This window comes from Girardinichthys multiradiatus, chromosome 3 (assembly GCF_021462225.1).
Source record: "Girardinichthys multiradiatus isolate DD_20200921_A chromosome 3, DD_fGirMul_XY1, whole genome shotgun sequence".
NCBI classification, from domain to species: Eukaryota; Metazoa; Chordata; class Actinopteri; order Cyprinodontiformes; family Goodeidae; genus Girardinichthys; species Girardinichthys multiradiatus.
Genome location: NC_061796.1, coordinates 18,296,024 through 18,319,375, shown reverse-complemented (window position 1 = coordinate 18,319,375; position 23,352 = coordinate 18,296,024). Strand labels below are relative to the sequence as shown.

The 23,352-nt window shown below is 40.6% G+C and overlaps 1 protein-coding gene across 1 annotated transcript in view; it reads right to left on the bottom strand.

Moving 5' to 3' along the window:
• Positions 1-22,207, bottom strand: part of me1 (malic enzyme 1, NADP(+)-dependent, cytosolic) — a 101,739-nt gene extending 79,532 nt beyond the window's left edge. The window contains exon 1 of the mRNA XM_047358645.1: positions 21,899-22,207. Coding sequence (XP_047214601.1) covers positions 21,899-22,027 — 129 coding nt within the window. The 5' untranslated portion in view covers positions 22,028-22,207. The remainder of the gene's footprint in view (positions 1-21,898) is intronic.
• Between the last annotated feature and the right edge of the window lie 1,145 nt (positions 22,208-23,352).

The following is a 23,352-nucleotide window of genomic DNA, read 5'->3' as shown; positions in this document are numbered from 1 at the left end:
GCAGGGCTTCCTAAATCAAGAGGTGTCAAGTTGTGAATGCATAGACACGCTTGTTGGTCAAACATCTTTGAAAACCAAAATGCTGTTGACTTAGGGAGGGCAGCTTTAAGTGGGTGGAGGAGACACAGCTCCCTTGAGGCAGCCCTTTTCATCCCGCGCAGTTCGGGTCCCTTAGGAGCCCGAGTGCTGCTGGGAAAGGGTCCAAGGCAATCAGTGATCTCTGAAGGTCAGGATCCAAATGTGCAGCTTTGCCCAGTGGTGATTCAGCATTCAGATGTCATCTTGTCCCCACTGAAAGGTCTAAATAAACACCATATCGAAAAAGCTTTTACATTAATAGCCATGTGAAACTGATCCCAGTCACTTCTCACTTACCATCCTCTAGTAAACAATCTCAGCTTGGTAAACTGGAACTCCCAGCTGAGTCAAATGTACAGGTCCTTCTCAAAATATTAGCATATTGTGATAAAGTTCATTATTTTCCATAATGTAATGATGAAAATTTAACATTCATATATTTTAGATTCATTGCACACTAACTGAAATATTTCAGGTCTTTTATTGTCTTAATACGGATGATTTTGGCATACAGCTCATGAAAACCCAAAATTCCTATCTCACAAAATTAGCATATCATTAAAAGGGTCTCTAAACGAGCTATGAACCTAATCATCTGAATCAACGTGTTAACTCTAAACACCTGCAAAAGATTCCTGAGGCCTTTAAAACTCCCAGCCTGGTTCATCACTCAAAACCCCAATCATGGGTAAGACTGCCGACCTGACTGCTGTCCAGAAGGCCACTATTGACACCCTCAAGCAAGAGGGTAAGACACAGAAAGAAATTTCTGAACGAATAGGCTGTTCCCAGAGTGCTGTATCAAGGCACCTCAGTGGGAAGTCTGTGGGAAGGAAAAAGTGTGGCAGAAAACGCTGCACAACGAGAAGAGGTGACCGGACCCTGAGGAAGATTGTGGAGAAGGGCCGATTCCTGACCTTGGGGGACCTGCGGAAGCAGTGGACTGAGTCTGGAGTAGAAACATCCAGAGCCACCGTGCACAGGCGTGTGCAGAAAATGGGCTACAGGTGCCGCATTCCCCAGGTCAAGCCACTTTTGAACCAGAAACAGCGGCAGAAGCGCCTGACCTGGGCTACAGAGAAGCAGCACTGGACTGTTGCTCAGTGGTCCAAAGTACTTTTTTCGGATGAAAGCAAATTCTGCATGTCATTCGGAAATCAAGGTGCCAGAGTCTGGAGGAAGACTGGGGAGAAGGAAATGCCAAAATGCCAGAAGTCCAGTGTCAAGTACCCACAGTCAGTGACGGTCTGGGGTGCCGTGTCAGCTGCTGGTGTTAGTCCACTGTGTTTTATCAAGGGCATGGTCAATGCAGCTAGCTATCGGGAGATTTTGGAGCACTTCATGCTTCCATCTGCTGAAAAGCTTTATGGAGATGAAGATTTCATTTTTCAGCACGACCTGGCACCTGCTCACAGTGCCAAAACCACTGGTAAATGGTTTACTGACCATGGTATCACTGTGCTCAATTGGCCTGCCAACTCTTCTGACCTGAACCCCATAGAGAATCTGTGGGATATTGTGAAGATAATGTTGAGAGACTCAAGACCCAACACTCTGGATGAGCTAAAGGCCGCTATCGAAGCATCCTGGGCCTCCATAAGACCTCAGCAGTGCCACAGGCTGATTGCCTCCATGCCACGCCGCATTGAAGCAGTCATTTCTGCCAAAGGATTCCCGACCAAGTATTGAGTGCATAACTGTACATGATTATTTGAAGGTTGACGTTTTTTGTGTTAAAAACACTTTTCTTTTATTGGTCGGATGAAATATGCTAATTTTGTGAGATAGGAATTTTGGGTTTTCATGAGCTGTATGCCACAATTATCCGTATTAAGACAATAAAAGACCTGAAATATTTCAGTTAGTGTGCAATGAATCTAAAATATATGAATGTTAAATTTTCATCATTACATTATGGAAAATAATGAACTTTATCACAATATGCTAATATTTTGAGAAGGACCTGTATAGGGAGAAAAATATGATCAATGTTCTCCACACAGATTGAACTGCGGTCATACTAAAGCCACTCATTGTACTTTAATGGACACAGCAAACGTCAGATCTCACATATTATCACCTGTCTAGCCAAGTTAATTGTCATCTTATGACAAGTAACATCAATCTATCATTCTCACGTATTGTTGTTGGGATGTTTTAAACAACCGCTTGATACTTTTGTCATGTTTTTGTTGCCGAACTTTGACTTTGTTTATTAACTACATGTATTGTTTGGTCCCATAGAATGTACCATACCAGGTACATTCATCATCTTCTGATATTGTAAAAAGGTCTCAGCATGTCTAACGTACAAAAAGCCGACACAGCTGCTAAATGTACCCTGTAATCTTTGTATGTACTATAAAACTAATGAGGACATTGGAGGACATTAAATGTTAGCCATTGCATTACAATTGTTTAAGCATATTAGTTTGTAAATGTAATGATCAATACAAATTCAACCTAAACATTTTCATGAAAACTTAACCAAAGGTGTTGATTAAGTAAACTGTTTTTATTATTTGTGCCGTGCAGTGTCCTTCAGAAAATGGAATAAGAACAATTTTTTGTTCACTTATTGTTCCAGGCAGGACATTTAATAATTCACAAGACACTCAGGTGCAGAACTCCTGGGAAGACCTTGGGCCCCCCAACTGTTAGGTTTTTCTACTAATCATTAGCAACACACATGTCATTATATGATTAACAAGACGTGTGCTATAGATTTTCATACTTCCTCACCGCCTCCGCCAGCTGTTCTTCAAGATTGTCCGTTACTGTACAGACTTCCATGCCAACCATACAATGGTCGTAGGATACCCCCAAATAAAAAAAGTTGATTCCAGATGATGTATCAAGAACAAGCTGTGAGAACTCCGAAATCCGAACAGTGACATAAAAAACTATTTTCTTAGATGTTGCAGCATATGTAGAATCAGAATCAGCTTTATTGCCAAGTTTGTACATACAAACAAGAAATTTGACTCCGGTACACTTTGCTCTCTGGTTTTTGTTTTTTGCATTAAAGAGTATATACAGTACAGACCAAAGGTTTGGACACACCTTCTCATTCAAAGAGTTTTCTTTATTTTCATGACTATGAATATTGTAGCTTCACACTGAAGGCATCAAAACTATGAATTAACACATGTGGAATTATATACTGAACAAAAAAGTGTGAAACAACTGAAAATATGTCTTATATTCTATGTTCTTCAAAGTAGCCACCTTTTGCTTTGATTACTGCTCTGCACACTCTTGATATTGTGTTGATGAGCTTCAAGAGGTAGTCACCTGAAATGGTTTTCACTTCACAGGTGTGCCCTGTCAGGTTTAATAAGTGGGATTTCAAGCCTTATAAATGGGGTTGGGACCATCAGTTGTGTTGTGTAGGAGGTGGATACAGTACACAGCTGATAGTCCTACTGAATAGACTGTTAGAATTTGTATTATGGCAAGAAAAAAGCAGCTAAGTAAAGAAAAACGAGTGGGCATCATTACTTTAAGAAATGAAGGTCAGTCAGTCTGAACAATTGGGAAAACTTTGAAAGTGTCCCCAAGTGCAGTCGCAAAAACCATCAAGCGCTACAAACAAACTGGCTCACATGAGGACCGCCCCAGGAAAGGAAGACCAAGAGTCACCTCTGCTGCAGACAATAAGTTCATCCGAGTCACCAGCCTCAGAAATCGCAGGTTAGCGCTTCTCAGATTAGAGAACAGGTCAATGTCACACAGAGTTCGAGCAGCAGACACATCTCTAGAACAACTGTTAAGAGGAGACTGTGTGAATCAGGCCTTCATGGTAAAATAGCTGCTAGGAAACCACTGCTGAGGACAGGCAACAAGCAGAAGAGACTTGTTTGGGCTAAAGAACACAAGGAATGGACATTAGACCAGGAGCAAATCTGTGCTTTGGTCTGATGAGTCCAAGTTTGAGATCTTTGGTTCCAACCACCGTGTCTTTGTGCGGCGCAGAAGAGGTGAACGGATGGACTCTACATGCCTGGTTTCCACCATGAAGCATGGAGGAGGAGGTGTGATGCTTCGGGGGTGCTTTGCTGGTGACACTGTTGGGGATTTATTCAAAATTGAAGGCATACTGAACCAGCATGGCTACCGCAGCATCTTGCAGCGGCATGCTATTCCATCCGGTTTGCGTTTAGTTGGACCATCATTTATTTTTCAACAGGACAATGACCCCAAACACACCTCCAGGCTGTGTAAGGGCTATTTGACCAAGAAGGAGAGTGATGGTGTGCTGCGCCAGATGACCTGGCCTCCACAGTCACCGGACCTGAACCCAATCGAGATGGTTTGGGGTGAGCTGGACCGCAGAGTGAAGGCAAAAGGGCCAACAAGTGCTAAGCATCTCTGGGAACTCATTCAAGACTGTTGGAAAACCATTTCAGGTGACTACCTCTTGAAGCTCATCAACAGAATGCCAAGAGTGTGCGGAGAAGTAATCAAAGCAAAAGGTGGATACTTTGAAGAACCTAGAATATAAGACATATTTTCAGTTGTTTCACACTTTTTTGTTCAGTATATAATTCCACATGTGTTAATTCATAGTTTTGATGCCTTCAGTGTGAAGCTACAATATTCATTGTCATGAAAATAAAGAAAACTCTTTGAATGAGGTGTGTCCAAACTTTTGGTCTGTACTGTATATACAATAAATAAATATGCACATATATAAATAAAAAGGTGCATTTGCAAAATCTGTATGCTGTTTTGTACTCTATTAAATGTTCAACAGAGAAACAGCCTGGAGGAAGATACTGTCTCTTTAGCGGCAGCCTGAAGGTAAAGCTCTGAACAGTTTATGTGCAGGGTGTGTGGGGTCTGCAGAGATTTTAGCAGCTCTTTTTCTTACCCTAGACCTGTATAAGTCCTGGATGGAGGGAAGGTCAGCCCTGATTATTCGTTGCAGTCTGGACCTGTCCTGTTTTGTGGATGAGCCAAACCACACTGAGATGGATGAAGACAGGACAGACTGAATGATGGCAGTGAAGAAGATGACCAGAAGCTCCTGTGGAAGGTTGAACTTCTTGAGTTGCCTCAGGAAGTACAGTCTCTGCTGGGCCTTCTTCCAAACAATGTCTATGTGTGAAGACCGTCTCAGGTCCTCAGAGATGGTGGTTCCTAAGAACCTGAAGTGGTCCACAGCCAACACATTGTTGTTGAGGATGGTGTGGAGGGTGTATATGGGTGGTGTTCTCCGAAAGTCCACCACCATTTCCACAGTCTTGAGTGGGTTGAGTTCCAGGTAGTTCTGACTGCACCAGTGTACCAGCCGATCCACCTGCTGCCTGTATGCAGACTCATCACCGTCCTGGATCAGTCCAATGACAGTGGTGTCATCTTCAAACTTAAGGAGTTTCTTTCAGGTGCTTCAACACCAGCCGCTCAAAGGATTTCATGACCACAGATGTCAGGGCTACAGGCCTGTAGTCATTTAATCCTAGGATGGTGAGTTTCTTTGGCACCGGGATGATGGTGGATCGTTTGAGGCAGGAGGGGACCTCACACTTCTCCAGAGATTTGTTGAAGATCCGGGTGAAGATCGAAGCGAGTTGATTTCCACAGGCTTTCAGGCATGATGGGGAGACGTTATCAAGTCCTACAGCTTTCTTTGTTTTCATGTGCTGAAAGAGCCTATTTACATCTTCCTCAGAGATCTTTAGTGCAGGCAGAGGATCTGAAGGTAGGAGGTTGGTTGTTTTACAGGTCGAATTTGTTCCTGAATGAGATGTGGAGGAGATGATTTGAGGCATGAATGGCTTTCCGTCATGTCTGCAGTAGAAGCCATTCAGACGATTAGCCAGGCAAGGACTCTGTTCAGGATGGATGGAGGGGCTCCTATAGGCAGTCAGGTTTCTCAGACCAGTCCATACAGCCGAAGTGTCACCAGTAGAAAGGCTGTTCTTAAGCTTCTCACTGTAGCTTCTCTTAGCTGCTTTGATCTCCTTTGTTAGTCTGTTCCTGGCCTGCCTGTACCGTGCCCAATGTCCTCTGCTGTGAGCTGCTGAAGTTTCAAAAACTGTCCAGTCTGTGCATTCAAAGCAGGCCTGTAGCATCTGCTTTGATTCCTCAGTCCACTTCTTAACAGTGTGAACCTTGGGTTTGGAAGCTCTTAGTCTCTGTCTGTAGGTTGGGATGAGGTGGATTAGATAATGATCCGAAAAACCAGAGCAGCCCTGGTAACAGCATGATATGAGTCCTTTAAAGCTGTGTAACAATGGTCCAGTGTGTTTTGGTCTCTGATGGGACACTTAATATGATGTCTGTATTTGGGGAGTTCATTTGAGAGGTTTGCACTGTTAAAATCTCCCAGTATTATGATGAAAGAGTGTTTTTTTGTCCATGTCTGTAATCAGCTCAGCGAGATGTTTTTCAGTGGCAGAAGTGAAGCCATGCGGTGGAATATATGAGCAAATTATTATAAATGAGGAAAACTCCCTCGGCGAATAAAACGGTTTACAGTTTATATAAAATGCCTGCAGATCAGGACTACATGTTTTCCCCTGCACTTTTATGTCTCTGCACCAACCTTCATTTATATAAAAGCAGATTCCACCTCCTCGCCTTTTCTCCGATAGCCCCGCGCTGCGATCCGCTCTGAACAGCTGGAAACCCGGCAACAGCAATGCGCAGTCCGGGATGTTTTCACTCAGCAATGTCTCAGAAAGCAGAGAACTGCTGATCTGCGGAGGTCCGAGGTTTTACCGGTGAGGAGAAGCAGCTTGTCCATCTTGTTGCTTAGAGAGCGGACATTTGCCAGATGGATTGAAGGCAGTGGTGTGCGAAGTCCTCCTTTGCGGAGCTTTACCAGTGCACCAACCCGCTTTCCCCTCCGACGCTTTCGGCGCAGTATCCCATGGAGTTGCTGGAGCTCCGCTCGTCAGAAGCTCAGTGAACCTCGGATCGATGAAAGATGGTGAAAAAATCCCAAGAGAGGACTCTCTGATGTTGAGAAGTTCCTCTCTACTGAATGAGATCACAGAATTGTGGCCCGAGACCACAGTACTGTGGCTCGAAAAACATAAAAACACACAAAATACACAAAGAGAGAGCGAAGCTCCGAGGCGGCCATCGTCGGCGCCATCTTGGTATAAGATGGACCTGTAGAGTCCTTGACGCTGATGTGCTTATATGGGTTGTAATATAAATGAAGACATCAGTTTATAAAAAGTTAATAACTTGTAGTTCTGTGCTGAAGCAAGAATTGAAGTTTGTATCCAGCTTTAACTAGTTTAGCAACAGAGCAAATGCTTCAGCCCAAACTTGCTAGCAAGCTGAGGTTCTTTGTCCTGAGGCAACCCCACGTTCTTGTCAATGAACGATACTTCTTACCCGTGCAAGTCAGGGGAAAGGTTTACAGGTCCTTCTCAAAATATTAGCATATTGTGATAAAGTTCATTATTTTCCATAATGTCATGGTGAAAATTTAACATTCATATATTTTAGATTCATTGCACACTAACTGAAATATTTCAGGTCTTTTATTGTCTTAATATGGATGATTTTGGCATACAGCTCATGAAAACCCAAAATTCCTATCTCACAAAATTAGCATATTTCATCCGACCAATAAAAGAAACGTGTTTTTAATACAAAAAACGTCAACCTTCAAATAATCATGTACAGTTATGCACTCAATACTTGGTCGGGAATCCTTTGGCAGAAATGACTGCTTCAATGCGGCGTGGCATGGAGGCAATCAGCCTGTGGCACTGCTGAGGTCTTATGGAGGCCCAGGATGCTTCAATAGCGGCCTTTAGCTCATCCAGAGTGTTGGGTCTTGAGTCTCTCAACGTTCTCTTCACAATATCCCACAGATTCTCTATGGGGTTCAGGTCAGGAGAGTTGGCAGGCCAATTGAGCACAGTGATACCATGGTCAGTAAACCATTTACCAGTGGTTTTGGCACTGTGAGCAGGTGCCAGGTCGTGCTGAAAAATGAAATCTTCATCTCCATAAAGCTTTTCAGCAGATGGAAGCATGAAGTGCTCCAAAATCTCCTGATAGCTAGCTGCATTGACCCTGCCCTTGATAAAACACAGTGGACCAACACCAGCAGCTGACACGGCACCCCAGACCATCACTGACTGTGGGTACTTGACACTGGACTTCTGGCATTTTGGCATTTCCTTCTCCCCAGTCTTCCTCCAGACTCTGGCACCTTGATTTCCGAATGACATGCAAAATTTGCTTTCATCAGATAAAAGTACTTTGGACCACTGAGCAACAGTCCAGTGCTGCTTCTCTGTAGCCCAGGTCTGGGGAATGCGGCACCTGTAGCCCATTTCCTGCACACGCCTGTGCACGGTGGCTCTGGATGTTTCTACTCCAGATTCAGTCCACTGCTTCCGCAGGTCCCCCAAGGTCTGGAATCGGCCCTTCTCCACAATCTTCCTCAAGGTCCGGTCACCTCTTCTCGTTGTGCAGCGTTTTCTGCCACACTTTTTCTTTCCCACAGACTTCCCACTGAGGTGCCATGATACAGCACTCTGGGAACAGCCTATTCGTACAGAAATTTATTTCTGTGTCTTACCCTCTTGCTTGAGGGTGTCAATAGTGGCCTTCTGGACAGCAGTCAGGTCGGCAGTCTTACCCATGATTGGGGTTTTGAGTGATGAACCAGGCTGGGAGTTTTAAAGGCCCCAGGAATCTTTTGTGGGTGTTTAGAGTTAACTCGTTGATTCAGATGATTAGGTTCATAGCTCGTTTAGAGACCCTTTTAATGATATGCTAATTTTGTGAGATAGGAATTTTGGGTTTTCATGAGCTGTATGCCACAATCATCCGTATTAAGACAATAAAAGACCTGAAATATTTCAGTTAGTGTGCAATGAATCTAAAATATATGAATGTAAAATTTTCATCATGACATTATGGAAAATAATGAACTTTATCACAATATGCTAATATTTTGAGAAGGACCAGTATATGCCACCGAACAGATTCGAAGTTTGGTATCATTTCAGTTAGGCCTGCACAATATATCACAAGTATATCGTTATCAAAATACTCTGTATGCAATAAACATATCGCTATGAACTGCCTGAACTCCAACAAGTGTCGGCTAATCATTCAAGTATGGTGACACTCGTTGAATGCAGCTTTAAAAGTTTTAGAAGTTAAAACTGGTGGTCCGGTGGTCAGGTCATAAAGAAATGTCTATTACAGCCGAGTCATTTCAATGCTGGAACAGCATACCACGGCCAGAAGTAACTTCATCTCTCAAACAAGGTTTCACAGAAGACAAAGAAGGAAATATAAAATAAAATTTTTCTTTCAGTTGTTCAATAGACTTCTCATTATCTGGGGTCCATGTTTGCTATTAACAAAGCAGAAAGATATTAACACTTTTGAATTGAACATTTTCCTAATATGGAGCAACCTTTATTTTAAGGATATTTTATGTTTTAATCACAAACCAATTCTTGTTTTTGCCTCTTTTTTATGCATGAAGGACAAACCAGATATTTTTAGCAACGTATATTCCAAATTACTAGCAGAGGTGTCGTTATTGATAGATGTGATCTGCCTTCATAAAACTCGTTTCAGGTGTACTGATAAAGTTGTGCTTGTAGGTTTTACAAGAGTGATTAGATGAATTAATCCAAGTAAAATACTTATAAATTTGCTTAATTTTCCTTATTCAGTTAGATAAAATGATTGAGATTAATCTAATTCATTTTTTACTGTTTTACTTTAATTACCTACATAATCTCTAATAAAGTTTTATTATATGACAAGGAATCCCCTACTGTGATATAACAGACAAAAGCAGCATTGAGGTGAGCTGAAAGACATGAGATGCTTAAGATGAGCTTCATGGGCAGGTGATGAGGTTCAGACAGTCTCCCTCTTTCTGTCTGGGACAACCTAATGGCTTCTCCCTTGTATTCACATGAATGAGGACCACTCTCATGAAACAAACAAAACAAAACAAAACAAAAGAAAAAAACTCAAAAGTGACCTCAGGAGGTAGATCTTTTGACTACTGAATAAACCCATCCTTAGAGTGTGTTGGATTGCAGTCAGCTGAACTGACATTCTGATCAAATTACATTCTGCTGTCCCAGAAGACGACCAGCAGGTTAACAAAAATATGCATGTGTGTGTGTGTGTGTGTGTGTGTACAGCTTTCTATCTGTCTGGGCGATTCACTTCAGTCTATCAGAGGAATTTCTGGTCACCTGCAGTATGTGCAGTCAACCTGAAACACCTGGCAACACCTGGACACACACTGTTCTGTGACACACACATGCGTAGAGCTCTGTGATCCACCTACTAGGTGCAGATGTTTTCCATGAGCCCTGAACAAAGACAGACCTGTCACATTTTTCAGCTCAGTTGAACGAAGGAGTGGAATCTGAATGTTGACCTTGTTGTATTTATCTTTACTATGCCCACCCACTCCTAAACAGAATGTTATGAATGCGCAAACACACACACACACACACACACACACACACACACACACACACACACACACACACACACACACAGAAGCTGTTTAATACTTGCCCAGACTCTAAAAATATTAATTGGGGATAAAAACTGAATGCACACTAATGTCCATACTTTTGATCTGAAACGGATTTTATTCCTACATGCCATGATAGCTCTATTCATTTCTATGGCCACCCAAGAGGAAAGTAGTGATAACAAAGTTTCCAGCTCAAATATAAGCTCATGAGGTGATTTTATACCTGGTATTTATCTAGAGAGGAGGATGAAGTCAAGTAGCTTAAGTACGTAACAGACCAGCACCCTGTCCAGAGATTTAAAAGCACTCTGTAATGACCCCACAATTTGCTACAGTGGTGAATGACACCTTGTTAAAAAACTTATACTTAAAAAAAAAAACATATTCTGGCGGAAATCATATATATGTCATTGCTTCTCTGGTTCTGATCAGCATTGTCTCTCTGCTGCTGGCAGCTGTTTCTCCAACTACTGTTTCAATCAACAACTGTGTCACAAGAGTGGCCAACTTTATATTAAGCAGTAAAGTGGTTTTATTAAACATAGTAGCGGTGAATGGAAGAAGCCAAAAGTCTTACTTTTCTATACATAACCTACCTGGTTTTACTTGTCTGGTTTTACCGGCGCTTAAAAACGTGGCTCTCAAAACCTTATTCAGAAGACACCATTTATCAATCAAAGCAAAACAATCAATCAAAACAATGAACTGCCAATTGTAATGTACTTGTTTTTCACACTTTCAGGATTTTTTAGGTTTCCTAAAGTAGCTCCCTTTAGGTTTCGTAAAGTAGCTCCCTAAAGTATGATATAGTACATTTAATCAAATTGAAAACAAAACTTATGTTTTAAACGGATGGCTTCATGGTTAAGAAGCTCCATTACAATGGTCCATTTACCTTGGAAGTTGAAACTTAGATCTGGGAATGACATTGCACCCATCATAACTGTACTACAGTTGTTAATTGTGCTTATTGGCCAGGCTACTATTAGTAATACAAGTCAAAATGGGTCCTCTGTGTAACACAGAGGACCCATAGGGCATGTGGACACAGAGGACATGTTCACACGTTGATGTTATACAGTACTTTGAGCGCCACCGTTTAAAAAAGATACTGCTGCTGATTGTAATGTTGCAGAAATTGGAAAAAAAAACTGTCATGAGTGGCATTCATTTCATGTTCTGGACTCAGTGATGCTCAGAGATCATGGACTGTTCAATTTAGCATTCCATTTGCTTTTTCTGGACCTGGAACTTGAAAATTCCGGACTTTTGAATAAAAATGGGTTCCACCGTAAAAAGTCTTGGTAAAAGGAAAGTAAACCATCCATTAGTTGATCTTCGGTTAACAGGGTTCTGAAAGCACTTAAGTCTAACATCCAGTGTACCAACATATACCCCAGATTCCACCCTATCAATATTTAAAAAGATAAAGCCTAAATGTAAACAATAACAAAAAAAACGAAATATACCCCAAATACCCAAAATCCCTAACACCACATAATTTAACAGGTTACTCTTTCTTTTTGCCATGACAACTTTAGTGAGGTCCATCCTCTGTCCAACTTTTCTGCGGCTTAGCAATAGTTTATTCCTAATGTCTGACTTTCACAATAGAAAACCAATTAGTGCAAATAGTAGTTATTAGAATCCAGATTTACATCAAACTCTAGCTAATAACAGAAAGCAAAGAAACATTCAGTTCTAAGCTGTTTATAATTTCATAGGACAGATTTAGAACTTGTAAAAACTGAAATGCTAAATGGCTTATAAAAAGGAGCATGCCTATTTAAATTGCATCTGTCAAGTTAAAAGATATTTTAAAATGCAATCCTGAATTCACTGCTGCTCATCACTTATGGGAAAATGTGTCCATATAAAAGGACATCACATGTTTTCAGCAGAGTAGGTCAAGAAGGCCAAAACAGGGATGAGAGCGATGAATCCAGTAAAACAATCAAACGACATGAGAAGCTTGGCTTGCAGCATAAAGACTTCACTGACATGGATTTTTCCAACAAGTGTAGGCACTAAACTTTTATAACCCGTGACTGTGCAGAAATATAAATTTCCCACTTTCATGCTGACACTAAGGTTTTATGAAAAACCAAGCTTCTTATAGCAGTTCCTAAAAGTCACTGCTCAAGAATGCTAGATTTTTGTTTTACCAGACACATTTTAATAATTGTGAAACAACTCTGAACATATGTGGTAAAGACTGGTTTGGTTATTCAGAGACACTAATTCTGAATTTAGTGTAACAAAAAATAGATTAAAAAAAACTGTGTACAAAATCTTTCAAGCTAGAAATGTATCAGAAGTACAAAGTTTAAGGAAAGTCTAATAATTAATATTTAGGTACTGAATGTGAAAGCCTTCCAGTAAAGGAAAATTCAAAGTAAATATTCTTTACTGCATGAAAAAGTGAGTGAAAGCTGCAGCCAAACCAGAATAAATCTAAAATGAGAGTTATATGCTGCTGCATGGAGTTATTAGGACCTTCGCCATCTGGCTTCAGATCTTCGCTGCCTAATCAGCTATGCACTATTCAGCACATGCTAAAAACAAATATTCTTAAATATAGTGTTTCATCATGCAGTGTCATATGCAGTCTGTGGTTACAAATGGCAAATCTAATTCAAGAGCTGTCTGCATGTGAGCTCTCCATTTAATTTAGTATTCCCAGGTCTAAATTATCCATGCTGTTTATAAGTTTTATAGCCTTCGATAAACACAACGTTACTGTTTAGAATGAGGATCAACAGGAGTTTGGTGGGATTTATCATTAAAAGGATGAATGACAGGCTCCTTTTTCATTTGATGGCCCATTGTTTTGAATGTAGGTTTTTTGTGGGTCTTCTAGTCATCATCTATTCACCATTGAGATATTTTTTTGTAAGTTTTGCAAGCAGGTAAAATGTGCATAGAAGATAGTTGCTACAAAAAGGCTGCTGGTTGTTTTATTCTTCAAAACATTTTTTTACTTTTTGTCATCTCATAACAGACCTTTTCCAGGTATGAAAATGAACAGCCATCACCGAACGTTTTATACTGATAATTTATAAATTTGCACGCAGAAAGAGTAGGTTTCCTGGCAACCATGTGTCAATTTACAGCCACCATGAGGACATTTTGTACAAACCATGTGTCAATTTGTTTCCACCTTTGGTCTGTTTCGTACCAACTATGCCCACCAGAGGGATCTTTCATACCAACACGCGTTCAGTCAGGAGGTTTTATACAGCATTATTGGTGATCTTCTGTTTTTTGCTTTTTTGTCACAATTCAGATCATCAAACTATTTTTTTATCATGCAAAGATAACCTGAGTAAATCCAAAATATGTTTTCAAATGAGGATTTCGTGTATTAAGGGAAACACAAAGCTGGCCCTATGTAAAAACATAACAGCCCCCCATTGTTAAATCACAAATTACTTAAACAAAACCTGACTGACAACATGAAGTGGGCTAAAAGACCCAAAAAGCAACACACCACGCCTAATCTGAAGAAATTCAAGGACAGATTAGAAACAAAGTCATTGATATCTTGTCCGGAAAGGATTACAAATCATATAAAGACTTGTTATCATGTATAGCACCATGAATTCTGTAATCAACCAGAAAATTCTCACGTAAACTACCTGGCCATCAGTCCATGACCTCAAGTGAAGCTCTGCAGCAGGACAATGATCCAAGGTGCAACAGCAAGTCCACTTCTGAATCTCTAAATAAACCAAGGTTTTAGAATGGTCTAGTAAAAGTCTGAACCTAAATTAGATTAAGATGAAGTGGACTTACATTAAAAAGGTTGTTTATGGTTAAAATCTTCCAATGTGGCTGCATCAAAACACAAAAAAAAGCTAAAATTTCCCAACAGTGCTGTAAAAGACTCATTGTCACCACCTATCACAAAACTACTAGATGGTAGGTGTTGCAGCTTAGGGTGACATAGCTAGTTTGTAGTTTTACAGGTAATTTTTCACACATAGGCAAATTGGTTTGGGTATTTTTTCCTAAGTAAATAAATAAAATCAAAAACTGACAACATAAGGGTAGGATATGGGGCTGCAAATTGGCAAACTGCAAAATTAAATAACAACCGTGAAATAGTACCATCCTACTGGTCAACAAAAACAAACGGGAACTGTAGTTCTCATTCTCCTCATCTTTTACCATCAACTATTTGTTAAGTTCCCTACAGCGGAGAACCAGTAAAAGGTCACCAGTTTGTCTCAGGCACAACAAATACCTCAGTTTGGTGAGATCCTGCATCTCTAATTAGACCCTAAGAGGGTTTCTTTTTAAAATGTTGTTTTTCAAAGCAGCACCAGGTGACGCCGGCATCAGAGAGCAGTACCGAGAGCTGAGATGCACACTGATGCCTCATTAAGGTGATCAAGCAAAGAGACAGAGGACTTCTGTGGTGCAAGGCCAGCACTCTGCTCACCACCACAGAGGTTCCTTTCTGCACCTCATACCCTACTTCATCTCTTTATTGCACACAAAACTCACCTATAATATCCGCTTACACCTTGATGGAGGGAGGAGGGAGAAAGGTGAGGCTGTGTGAGTCCATACATCCCCGAGCGAGGCGTATGCGCACATGCAGAGAGATTAGAGGCAAACGAAGCCTGTCGATGTGAGGAGAGGCTGCTTTCAGCACTGCATCCCTTAGCATCAATTAGCAGGTTGTGCTGTGACTGGCTCCTGTTAGAGGTCAAGTGGACCAGCTAAGAGAGGCAAACACACCTCATCCCAAGGGCTTGCAGAAATCTGGACGAGGGTAACAATGTTGTACTGCCTGGGCCACAAGGACCTGCCTGTACCTGACTCCTAACATGATTTAGCAGTCATTTCCTACCTTCTACTTCAATTTCCTGGCCTTTGGCTCATGTAGAAGCACTGACAGTGAACAGTTCACCTGGCTGCATAAGCAACCATTTTTCTGCCGGTACTCTCACCTGTGTATTTGGCCAACTGATGAAAGCATGACGGTTCATCAGGTACATCCACCATGCAGCTCCAGTTTACAACCTTGTTTCTATTTCAACATACCTATAGGACATCTCGCTTTTGTTCCAGTTCTTCTTTTTCTTTAGGCCTTAAAGAACAAACCTTGTATCAAGTAGAAATAGGCACAGCAGTGTTTAATGCTTTTGAAGTTTTTGCACTAACAAAATTGCCTTATAAAACCACACTTTCTTCCAAAACAACGTATGAACACAGCAGTTAGCTAATTTATGATGGCCAGCTTTGAAGTGAGATGAAAAACCACCTTGTAAAAGGGAACAACAAAAGACTGTAGCTCATAACATTTACTCTTCACACCACTCAAAAAGAACAGTGCAAAAAGGGAAGAGAGAGAGAAAATTGCAGAGATTAAATCACGAGCAAAACTGATTTGAAAACTAAAATCTCAGTCATTTTAGGATAAGATCAGTCTGTCAGAAAGTTTGGTTTATGAGATACTTTGAATAAAGCACAGATAATGCACAATGCCAGTGTAAATGTACATACGCTCATCTGCTTTTAAAATGTATTTTATCAGCATGTTTATACAACATGCAACCTCAATGACTTTTAGAAACTAGAGCTCAGTGTCGAATATGGAATTTGTAGTACATTGTTTCTAATTAAAAAAAAAGGTAAAAAAAAAAACATAAAATACTTAGGTCATAATACATTTCTCTTAACAAATTACACAGAAACTGCAGGGATTTTAGGCACCGTCAAGGCATAATATTTAACCACTCTACTTCCTTAAAAACGTAGAGCTCATTTTTTAAACTGGTTGCTTCTAAATTTTCAGTGGGATTGCTTTGTGCTTTAAGCATTCCAAGACCAGTTTTATTGGCTGTTTGGGATCATTTAGGAACATCCACTTGTGCCTAACTTTCAACCATGTAGCTGTTTATTTCAGGTGAAGTTTAACCTCTTAAGCCCAACCCCCAGTACTGGGGGCAGAATTTAACTTTTGTTTTCTTCTTCTTTCTGTACTGCAAGTTCCATTAGTTAAACATATGTGGTATCCACAGAAATTCAATTCAATTCAGTTTTATTTATATAGCGCCAATTTACAACACATGTTGTCTCAAGGCACTTCACAACAGTCAGGTTCATACATTCCAATTAATCCTAACCATTGAACAGTGCAGTCGGAGTTAGCTTTTTATTCAAATTGGATAAAAAGTTTTTCTGTCTAAGGAAACCCAGCAGATTGCATCCAGTCAGTGACTTGCAGCATTCATTCCTCCCGGATGAGCATGTAGAGAAAATGGACAGTCACTAGCGTTGACTTTGCAGCAATCCCTCATACTGAGCATGCATGTAGCGACAGTGGAGAGAAAAACTCCCTTTTAACAGGAAGAAACCTCCTGCAGAGCCAGGCTCAGTGTGAGCGGCCATCTGCCACAACCGACTGGGGGTTAGAGAGAACAGAGCAGAGACACAAAAAGAACACAGAAGCACTGATCCAGGAGTACTTTCTATGGGAAGGAGAAGTAAATGTTAATGGATGTAGCTCCTTTAGTCGTTTCACCTAGAAAGAAAGAACAGATAAACTCTGAACCAGTTTTCAAGGTTAGAGTCTGAAAAAGAGCACATATAATTAGTTACAGTTAAGCTCAGTCAATCGCCATGTCTAGGAGAGAGAAAGGGTTAAACACTAAAAGACAGGGATGGATGGATGGATGGATGGATGGATGCCACAACCTTTCTAGTGCTAACAAAACACATGTTGTTTCTCTGCAACTTCCTAAGAAACATTTATCCAAATATTAGTGAGGATATGTGCATATATTTGAACTTGTATGTTTGACTCTGCTGAAGTTGTTTGTTGTATAATAATTCTATCCTCAAAGAAAAACTATCTGAACGTGTAAAAATGATATTTGTGCGAACTATGAATGTACGTAAACATTTCCCTGCATTTGAAGGCCTTAAGTGACAGGACAGTTATACTTCCATATGAATGTGGCTCACCATATTCGACCCGTTGAAAGAGGGTTCACTATTCACTGGTTGTGTAACCTGAGAAGTAAAGAAACAAGACTAAGCCTAAACGCTGAGGCTTTAGCTTTTTAGATTGACCTCTATGCGAAGCAGTTATGTAAAATTCAAATGAAACCAAGCTTTATTGTCAATCTGCTTTGTATACAATCATAGTGCAGCATTGGAAATTTTAAAATGTTTAAAAAATATATAAACATACATGCAGATCCTGTAGCAAACACCCCAGCCATATTCTGCTGTGACATTTGCCAGATGGCAGCGTTTTGAAGAATGTACGGAGCAAATGTGAGGGGTCCTTGATGATGTTCATTGTCCTGCTTCTGTAGCGGTTTTGGAAGATATTTTGGACAGAGAGGAGAGAAACTCTACTGATCTGATCAACTGCTCTAACTATTCTCTGCAGAGCCTTATTGGACATACTGGAACAGTGTGGTACTGATAAACATTATGTTGGAATTCCCTCAACTACACGTCTGTAGAAGGTTCTGAGGACACTGGTAGTGAGATAAACCTGTTCCAACCTTCTCAGGAAGGGCAATCTTAGCTGGGAGCGATTTGTGATTGCTGAAATGTTCTTGTGCCAGCTTTTGTCCTTCAACATCTGCACACCTGGGAACCTAATGTCCTCAACTCTCTCCACTGGACAGTCACTGATGTTGAGCATGCTCACTCTGTGTCCCTCAGAAGTCAATCATCATTTCCTTTGTTTTTGACTATGTTTAGCACCAGAATGTTCTCTCGGCACCAACCCTCAAGGTGTTCAGCCTCTTTCCTGTTCATTGATTCATTGTTTCCCCTAATCAGTCCTACCACTGTGGCGTCATCTGTGAACTAAGTGACTAGGTTTCCCTCATATCTGGATGCACCGTCATGTGTTAGAGTAAATTTTTTGTGGGCTGAGAACACAGCCTTGAGAAGATCCAGTGCTTAGCATAATGAGCTTAGCTTACTTAGCTGAGAAGAAGAATATTTAAATCAAAAGAGGTATGCATTCTGATTCTTAAAGCAAACCTTTAGCAGAAAACTCATCCCCACCTCAGAAAATCACAGAAAACCTGCAACAAGTGACCCTACAGTGCAATGATCATCTGGGCAGCAGCTTCACCTACGTAGCTGAACACTGCAGATTTTTCAGCCTTAGAGCATTTTGACGTATAGTGGTGACATTTTTTTTTCTGAGCTTTAAAAGTACTCCATCATTGTATTAAATAGTAAAGAATTTCATCTGTTCAGTGCAATAAGAGATAGAAAGTGAGATTATTCTGAGATAGACATGATACAACCAGATAACATTATAATATATTAAAAATCATTTATAATAAAAAAAAAAAACTTAACTTTGGAAGCAAATGTTACAATTTCATACACACACACACACACACACACACACACACACACACACACATACACATACACATACATACATACATACATACATATATACTATGAAATTGTAACATTTGCTTCCAAAGCTAAGTTTTTTTTTTATTACATATGATTGGGGACAGAAAAACAGATCAAAGTCACAGAAACCATCAGTGCTTGAAGAATAAAACAGGAACATAACAAATGCAGATTTAGTAAAACATGTCATGTGACCCTGTACAGTGTTCAGATCAAATTTGAAAGTAAAAGAAATCTGATTTGTTTTGGATTCTTCTTTTAAGGAAGTGTCAAAAAGTAAAGTCAGAGAAAAACCTGTAGCTACAGAGAGGATGTTGGTACATTTCTGCTGTGACAACAGAATCTCATCATGCCTGCCAAAGTTCCTGATAAGCATGGAGAAACATAACATGCAATGCAGAAATTATAAGCTTTTAACTGATATTTTTGTTCATCTTTCAATGAATGTTTGGCTACTTGAAATGAAGTTGAGTAAGAATTGGAGTTGAACTCTGAAGATTTTTAAATATATTAATGAACATAATCTTTTCGAAACATAACACCTCTGTTTTTCCAGATGAAAAAGCTTTTTGAGTATAGTGCTACATCTTGCATCAGTGTACACACACATTTCACTTAACTGTATAGTGTTACACAGTAAAACAAACACACGGGGCTGATGGGCAGCATTTGGTGCCATCATTAGGAGTTACAGCATACAGGCACCAGCTCACCCCATAGACAATGGCCTGATAGAACTTCACTAGCTGACTTATCAACCGCCTGGCTGATAGCTCACACAACAGCAGTAAACTGTCTGTCAGCTTTATCAGCTCTGAACACCTTTCTATGTGAAGTAGATGGTGAACTCACAGGTCACATTGCTTCATTATCCAACTGCAAACTTCAGTGTGTTTTATTGGGAAAACATTGTGTTGAGAAGTGGAGATGACTCGATGCATGGTTCTTTACTGATAAAAAGTCTTAAAAGTCTGTATTGCATTTATATCCAGTCCCCTTTACTCTGGTACCCCTAAACAAAATCCAGTGCAACCATCTGTCCTCAAAAGTGACCTAATTAGAATAAAAGGCAGCTGTTCTGTGAAAGCATCTAAGGTTTGTTAAAGAACATTCGGACAAAATACAACATGAAAGATCATGGAACACACTAGACAGGTCAATCCATCATTTAAAACTGGAAAGATTATGGTACCATGACAAACCTATCAAGATGTGGCCATAAATCGTCCAGTTTGTAGTTTGGCCCAAGCCATGTTAGAGAAGCTGTACAACAACCTGAACTCCCCCCAATGACCCTGGGCAATGGCAGCATCATGCTGAGGGGATGCTTTTTATCTGCACTGGTGGCCTGGTCAGATTTGATAGAAATGTGGACGGAGCTACATACGGGTCAATCAAGATTTCTATTTGTAAAACACTTTTAAGAACCATGTATCACTTTCTTTCCACTTCACAATCCTGTACTACTCTGTATTGAAATCCCAAGTAGATATACTGATGTTTTTTTTGTTGTAATGTGTACAAACGTTAAAAAAAACTTTAAGGGGTGTGAATACCTTTGCAAGGCTCTGTACACCAAGTGTGTTTTTAATATTACATCTGACAGCCACTGGCCAAACAAACAGAAATAAACGAGGTAAAGCACCTACATGTTGCTTTCTTTCTCAATAAGGGAACATATGCGAACAGAAAACAACTCAGAGGGTAAAATAATGACTGAAAGAATTGTTTTAAAAAGTTGAATGTCTGCAAAAGAGCAGTTGGATTGCACTTTGTGGAGTCAGAATTACGGCTGCTGTTTTAACGGTCAGTCAGCACCATGGACAGAAGCCCCTGTGACCACACCTTGACCTCTGGGGCCCCAGTCCATTATCAAGCCAAGAGAAAACACTGGAAAACTCACAGGCAGTCACTCAAACGTTTCTGATACAGACTGTGGATGAGAATTACTCTACATATCTGAATTGGACCTATTTACATAAGCCATTGTCATTCTTAAACAAATAAAGAAATAAACTAAATGTGAGCAAATAAATATTCATGGGAATGAATGTGCCGGGGAAATCCAGCATCTAATTCCCAACACTGATAAGCTTTTTTTTTTTTTATCAGCAGTGACAAGTAAAGTCACACTCAATCTAATTTATACGTTACCCAACATTATTTACTGCCTGCTTGTGTAACTTATCTGTCTTTCTTTGATTTATTCTATGGGGGCATATAGAAAAGGAACTTTAAGCTTTAATTAAAGCTAATCAACATGATAAGATGCAACATGCTGATTCATGCTGCAGTGCGCCTACCTATGACCTTAGAATACATTATAACCACTCTCCTATGGTCTCCGAAGCGGTAGGGCAGCAGAGGTCTCCCCGCTCTGTGCGGTAGCTGCGTTTGGTCTCTTTAAATTCTAAATATAACCGCGTCTAAAGCTGATACCCAAACGTCCTGGCTAATGTGACGTTCACTAGCTGCCCCTGGGCTCCGTCAGGAGTCAGTAAACAAATACAAGGCAGCTAGACTTGATATACAAATGCTTCACATTCGCTAAGAGTTTGTTTGGTAGTTGCTGCCTCTATAATGGATAGAATGAGGACGTCGATAAACATATAGAAGACACTGAAATTGTGTAAATTTACTTAATTTCTGTTGCAAATCAGTGGGAAAACGTTGATTTTGTTCTGAAACTAGCCAGTGCTGGGCTATAACACCTCTAAAGGTTTTCTAGAACACACGAACAATTATATTACAGAATAACGCATTTTCCCCTTATATTGTTAGCTTACAATAACCTTTTTTGTTCCGAGGACTAATATCTCCTATAGCGCCTGAACGCAGCAGCTTACTTGTCCCCGCTTGTTGCTCTCAGAAACAAGAGGTAAACTCACCAAAAGCTCCACGAACACTCACCTTGTTGTGGTGGGGGTTTCTGGTGACATCGTAGCCCTTCTTTTTGGTGTAAACAAACGTCTTCCCTTTGTCTTCGGATTTGTGCATCTCCGTTTCCACTGACTCCCGCCTGACAAGCCCGTGTGCCATGTTGTTGCCTCTTTAAATAGAGCGGCTCTGGTTGAACTGTTGTGAACTCAACAAGTGGATGGCCAGGTCTAGCCGCGTAGCTCTGGCCGCACGTCCGCCCCGGGGGGTTTAAGAAGAGTCGGAGTGTCCTTATCAGTGGAGCTGTTTCACTGTAACTTTCTAAAGGTCAGGATATGAGCAAAGTGTCTTCCTATGTGGGGTGACGTAACAGCAGCCTACCACTAGAACTAAGTAGTTACAGACCGGAACAAACATTTTAACCCATGAATTGTTTTGTATTATTCCAGCCTACTGAACCTACAACATCATGAAACATACAAATCAGCAATGAAGAAGTTACTGTACTTGAAACCACAAATAAATAGGGAATATTTACTGTGCCATTCAAACTTGCAGTACAGATTCAAAATTAAAGTGAGAATTTACAGGGCCTTACATAAACTATCCATCCCCTTTAAGTTGCTCACATTTTGACCCATGACAGCTGCAAACGTCTATGTATTTTATTGAGATTTTATGTAGAAGGCTAACCCTTAGTAATACATACAAGTCCTTCTCAAAATATTAGCATATTGTGATAAAGTTAATTATTTTCCATAATGTCATGATGAAAATTTAACATTCATATATTTTAGATTCATTGCACACTAACTGAAATATTTCAGGTCTTTTATTGTCTTAATACGGATGATTTTGGCATACAGCTCATGGAAACCCAAAATTCCTATCTCACAAAATTAGCATATCATTAAAAGGGTCTCTAAACGAGCTATGAACCTAATCATCTGAATCAACGAGTTAACTCTAAACACCTGCAAAAGATTCCTGAGGCCTTTAAAACTCCCAGCCTGGTTCATCACTCAAAACCCCAATCGTGGGTAAGACTGCCGACCTGACTGCTGTCCAGAAGGCCACTATTGACACCCTCAAGCAAGAGGGTAAGACACAGAAATAAATGTCTGAACGAATAGGCTGTTCCCAGAGTGCTGTATCAAGGCACCTCAGTGGGAAGTCTGTGGGAAGGAAAAAGTGTGGCAGAAAACGCTGCACAACGAGAAGAGGTGACCGGACCCTGAGGAAGATTTTGGAGAAGGGCCGATTCCAGACCTTGGGGGACCTGCGGAAGCAGTGGACTGAGTCTGGAGTAGAAACATCCAGAGCCACCGTGCACAGGCGTGTGCAGGAAATAGGCTACAGGTGCCGCATTCCCCAGGTCAAGCCACTTTTGAACCAGAAACAGCGGCAGAAGCGCCTGACCTGGGCTACAGAGAAGCAGCACTGGACTGTTGCTCAGTGGTCCAAAGTACTTTTTTCGGATGAAAGCA